The 5,653-nt window shown below is 55.5% G+C and overlaps 1 protein-coding gene across 1 annotated transcript in view; it reads right to left on the reverse strand.

Moving 5' to 3' along the window:
• The window catches only part of NUP85 (nucleoporin 85), a 14,073-nt gene that overhangs the window by 5,409 nt on the left and 3,011 nt on the right, over positions 1-5,653 (reverse strand). Inside the window, exons 4-10 of the mRNA XM_023729425.1 lie at positions 5,541-5,610; positions 4,285-4,406; positions 3,714-3,848; positions 3,510-3,632; positions 3,168-3,299; positions 2,851-2,957; positions 64-147 (exon numbers count right to left, since the gene is read on the reverse strand). Coding sequence (XP_023585193.1) covers positions 64-147; positions 2,851-2,957; positions 3,168-3,299; positions 3,510-3,632; positions 3,714-3,848; positions 4,285-4,406; positions 5,541-5,610 — 773 coding nt within the window. The remainder of the gene's footprint in view (positions 1-63; positions 148-2,850; positions 2,958-3,167; positions 3,300-3,509; positions 3,633-3,713; positions 3,849-4,284; positions 4,407-5,540; positions 5,611-5,653) is intronic.

Genomic DNA, 5,653 nt, shown 5'->3' on the forward strand with positions numbered 1-5,653 from the left:
ACTGATCCCCACCCTAGAGGAGCTGGTGGTGGGAGAGGAGGCTGCGTGCCCCCGCCCACTTACTAGAGGTTGTGAGACTGGAGCAGTTTGCAGTGGTCCAACAGGTCGGTGAGATGAGCCACAAACCACCAGTTGCTCAGGGCGATGCTGTGGGTCAGACACAAGGCCAAGAAGGGAGTCAGGGGAGGCCACATCTGCATGAGCAGGAACCTCGTGTGTGCTGAGGGAGTGAGTGGGCGAGAAGAAGCAAGACCTTGGCCTCCCACAACAGCCGCTGCCACCCAGACTTTTCACATTCACGGCAAGACAGAGAAGCCAGCTAGGAGGCCGCAGGGACTCCGGAGTTCAGAGGTCCAAGAGTCCTTGAGCAGGAGACTGAGAATGGCCCAGGCCACACAGAAATGCCACCCAAACGGAACCAACGTCACCACAGCTCTGAGCTCTCCCCGAGAGGAGCGAACAGCCTGCACGGCTGGAAGGCAGCGGCCTCTGGAGGTGGTAACCGAGCGCTCTGCAAGGCCAGCTCAGTCTCTGCAAAGCCAGCCAAGTCTCAACAGCACAGAGTTTGGATTTTCACACACGGATAATGGAGAAGTCTGAGAGCGCAGCACCCAATGGAGCAGGGAAACAGCCGCGGTTCAAAAGGGGAGGAAGGTGAAACCGACACTGTGGAGCGGCGTCTGCTGGCAATAAAGGAGAACCCTGTGGAGGCAGAGCGGCTGCGGTGAGGGCAATCCCCCTGCATGGGAGGTCCTGGGCTGGGCCTGCTGTCACCCCTTGCCCGCCTCTGTGCCCCACCTGTGAGGGGCCCTGCAGTAACTGCTGCCCCGCGGCTCCCTGTGACCAGCCAGACTCCGGTGGCTGTGCAGCTGCTCTTTGCCGATGGGGCACACACTGCTGCACCTGGTATCCAAGGTTACAGGCTGGGCCAGAGCACTGGCCAGAAGATTCTAGATTAGGCAGAACATTAAACTAGACCTCTTGATTTCTGAAGGAAGACCTTTCCTTTTAGTTCAATAAGTTTTGAGGACTTTAAGGATACCAGAACTGCACTCCGGGTCCCTATTTCCTTTTGCCGGACAGCAAGGAACTCACCCCTCTTCAGAGGAAGCGGAAACCCGAGGGGAGAGTTCCTGCTCTCAGGGAAATGAGGAAAGCATGGCTAAACGTGCCGAACGGCACAGGCGTGGCCCTTCAGCTCGGCTGACTGACTGGGGCCGCCATGGGCGTATCTGCTCTGCTTCAGGACCCCGGGCTGCCCTTCCTGTCCCTGCAAGTCTGGCAGAGTTGACATGGGGGTCATCAGGTCCCACTGAGACACGTCCTTTCAAGCACCTTTAAAAAAGATACCCCGCCTTCACCTTTCATGAGGCAGATTCACGAGCCCAGTGAACATCACACCCAAGCAGCAAGGCTTCCCCTAACACCAGCCCATGGGTCCAACCCAGAGACAGACTCCCTGCCAGCCCCGCACCTCCCCTACCAACCCCAGGAACAGTGCCAGGGTCTGACTGGTACAACCCATGAGGAAGCGAGCGCTCCCAGAACCCAAATGTCAGTCCTTCACCATTCAGGAGGGCGCGGGTGTGACCGCTACTTTTGTCTCTGAAGTCGGTCCCGGCCTTCAAGTGCCTGGGATGGGGTCTTAGGATTTGCTTTTCTGCCTCCTTCAGAAAGGGATAGGAGGTACATTCCTGATCAGAAAAATCCAAACCTCAAGATCCACAGCTAACAGAAATACCTCCAACCCTTCCTGCCAGCGAGGGCAGAGGGCGCCTAACTTGCGGGGGGTACTGTGCGCGCCGCCCTGCCATCTCTGACTGGCCCAAGAGTGAGGACACTGCCTGTGGGACTCAGAAAAGCTCCGCCCCACGGGCACAGCTCCATCTTTTCCTTCTCCTGTCACTGAAAGCCACAGGGCGCTGTTCCCTCCTCCTGCCTGTTCTGCTCAAGTCTGTTCTATCCCCTTACTTAGGAAGCCCTGGTGGAAACACCCGCTGTAGCAGATGGCGTATTCAGAAATACCCACCACTTAGAACTGCAGGCAGAGACGCCAGCAAAGCCAGGTGGGGAGGTGTGTTTCTCTGTACATTATTCTCACTGACTCCTCCACAGACACCCTGCAGCCCCGCCATTCGGGAGTTAACAGGCCCGTGAAAATAATACTGACACAAAACTCGTTTTTCTTTCCTCACATCTAGTGGCATTTTCTCGATGCCCTGGCTTTTTTGGGCTGAATCAGGAAGAGCAGGTAGCAGAGGGGAACCAAATCTCCTAAAAACAAGGTAGTCGAGGTCAGTGAAATGATACGTGGACAAGGCCACCTGACGCTCGAGCCAAATCTCTCCCCTTCAGGGCCATCTTCAGTGGAACGCCCACTCGTCCAGGCTGCACAAAAAGGAGTGAATTCTTTCTGACGACTGTATACGGACATTTCTGGAAAGCCTCACTTTTGACTCCTGTTTGCCACTCCCTTTCCTGCCTTGTGGCTTTAGAACTCTCCGACGACGGCCCCCTTTTGGAGCGAGGGCTGGAGTGTGGAGTACCTACTCTGAAAATACCCGTCACCGGCCCCGTGACTCACGAGCGTGACTGCGGGGAGGTGCTGTGCCCTAAGGTAGCTGTGTGTCCATCAGCTTCCAAGAAACAGGCCTGCTTGCCTTTTCTAGATTTTTAAAATCAAGGTCATTTCCTGCAACGCGACTTTAAATAAACATTCCTGACACATGAATAGTTATAAATACAGTAGCCCTCCAGCCTCAGGAAGGTCCCCCCTCGTCCAGAGGAGCAGGTCTACAGGAAGGGTGGGACACCAGCAAGAAGGAACAGGACATGGGGCAGGGGTCCTACCTGCACTCCTTGATCACTTGGTGGATGTCAAACTCAAAGGCCGCCATCAAGATGTTGTCCAGGGGCTCTGGGCTGCTATCCCCTCCCAGAAACAGGTCCAGGCTGGACTGTGGAAAGGTGACGACCCACTCAGTCCCCAGGATGGAAGCACAGACTCCAGGGGGCAGGCAGGGCTGCTGTGCAGGAACCCTGGAGAAGGGTGACGGGTCCTTCAAAAAGGGCCCAAGGAAAGCCCCTTCCTGTTCTGCCACTCGTGGAAAATGACCCACAGGGGACCAGGCCTCTGAGACCCACCCCTCAGCGGAGCTCAGACTCACCTGTGCATAGAAGTGCAGCTCAGTGGGCTTCACCGTGGGGTGGGAGTACAGGAGCCGAGTCACCAGGAAATGGTACCAGTTACTCAGCAGCTCCTTCTGCCCCAGCAAGGCTTCTTCATCTCCCAGCATGATCTGAGGGGAGAGTTCCCCTTAGCCCCGGGGGGATGGGAGCTCAGCTCCATCCTTGTCTCAGGGCGCCTTCTAGGTCACTCTCCCCCTCCTCCTTCAGAGTGGCTAATAGGCAGGTCTCAACGAGCTGTCCTTCCCAGCAGGACCAAGCTCTGCCATGGCTGTGCTGGATGCCAGGGCCGCTGGGGCCCCCACCCCGCTGCTCCCACAGACCTTACAGAGGGTCTCCAGGTGCGGGCTGGAGGCGAACGTGCCATCCTGGAGGTGCCGCTCACACTCCTCGTGCCAGTGCTGCCACTTCAGCTCCAGCTCCGTCAAGGTCTGTGTGTTCCCAGGCTATGGGGAGACAGGCCGTGGATGTCACAGCCGCACGACCCTCTGTGTTTCCTGGAGGACCCATCTCCCGGGACTACTTACGCTAAGAATGGGCATCGTCCTCATTAGGTCCCCCAGGACTTTACACGTGCCCGCTGAGGCGGGGCTGGCGTCGGCCTCCTTGGAAAGCATCTGTCGGGCCTCATCCAGCTGGCCCTGCAGCACCAAGATGGTCACCTGGGAAGACATCCAAGACCACATGCACTCATGGGAGACCAGAGGCCCAGCCCTGCAAAGGAGGGCAGGCCTGTCCCCTCGAGCCACACTGTGGCTTTCTAACTCCTCAGACAGACAGATTCCTGTCCCGTGACCCCATCACCTTGAAACAGCCCCCATGCTTGTTTACATCCTGTCCCATTCCCAGCCCAGTGGGATGTCTGCACGTCTTCTCTTCCTCAGACCTACAAGGAGTCTCCAGAGCATGACTCCTGGCAAGGTAACTTAGTCCTACACTCTCCTGCGGAGCAGGGAAGAAGACACCTAAAAGCATCTCCGCAGCCACAGACTCAAAAAGCCACGCAGGCTCTGCAGGTAACGCGCAGCCGCCCGAGAGCAAAGGGAAAGCAGAAGTAAGGTGGCAGGGAGGGTGGCCCGGCCCACACGTGGCTCTTACCAAGTTCCAGAAGCGCTCATGTTTGCTTGGATTCTCACTGCCCAGAACCTCTGCTGACAAAATGTCCACCTCCCACACGTGCAGACGGACCCAGTCAAGGAGGTGAAGGAGGAGGGGACCAGCTGGAAGGAGAGATGCTCATCATACACCACAACCTCAGCTTCGTTTGCAGCAAATCCCGCTCCTCACGTTAGACAGGGATGCAAGGCAGCCACACTAGTACGTGGTTTCTCTCTCATAAGTGGGCACACAGCTCTGAATCAAGGACTGGGCTAGGAGAAGGCAAGCTGACTTTTACTAAAACACCCCTTTGTGCTGGGCGACCCCGCCTCTCACTGAACATGGGAAGGGTCAAACCAAAGACCCAGACCCCACACTGCACGGCCAGATTCTCATCATCACGCGACAGCCGATGGCTGTTTAAGTGATGGCCAGGAGCTAGCTATACAGCGATGGTGAAACACAGTGACAGCCCAAGCCCTCCAAATCTACTGGAGGAGGCAGGCATACTTGGAGAGCATCTGCCAACTAATTTTTTTTTTTTTTTTTAACAGCTACATTTATCGTCTCACAGTTTCAGTGGGTCAGGAATCTGAGCCTGGCTCAGCCTGGTCTAACAACTAATTTTAATTTCAAGTTGTTCAATGCTTCAGCGGGAGTATCACTCAAATGCTATGGCTGCAAAGAAATTAGCATACATCTATGGACAGCAGCAAACCCAGATCGTTCAGAGAAACGCAGAGACGCCCCCAGCACCTCCACAGAGAGCCCGATGAAGCCCAGGCACAGTACTGACCACAGCACAGCTCACAGTCAATGGAAGGATCCAAGTGGACAGAGGGAGTGCGAGGCTCTGCCTGCCCCAATCACCAGCAACAGAATTCTCAGAGCCACTCTGCCGCCCGCCATCGAGCCCCTCCTCACATCCCTGAAACATTCTGAACCTTGACCAGCCACAATGTAACACTCCCACCCCTTTCACACACCAGTTTAATGTTTGTCTCCTCGGTGCTCTTCAGAGGTAGTCAGCCTAACACTTTAGGCTTCTAGAAGGTACTCTCTCTGAGTCTTTTTGCAGAATCTGACCAAATGCAAGGCTTTTTTGGGTGTTTAGTAATGTTTTCTGATGGTTATGTTGATGAAAATCGCTGGAAAGAGCATTCTACCCACCAAAACACCCATCCCAATACACAGGAGAGACAAGGAGGAAGGAACAGAGGGCAGCCTTTGAGGTGACAGAATTACTTCATGCTCACCTGGAGCGACTTCAATAAAAAGGATCTCACAGAGATTCCAAATGAGCTCCACTGCCGACAAAATGGAGACCTACGGAAGAATCAGAGACAAGGTTTTCGTTGACAGAAATCCC

This window comes from Trichechus manatus, unplaced genomic scaffold (assembly GCF_000243295.1).
Source record: "Trichechus manatus latirostris isolate Lorelei unplaced genomic scaffold, TriManLat1.0 scaffold00028, whole genome shotgun sequence".
NCBI classification, from domain to species: Eukaryota; Metazoa; Chordata; class Mammalia; order Sirenia; family Trichechidae; genus Trichechus; species Trichechus manatus.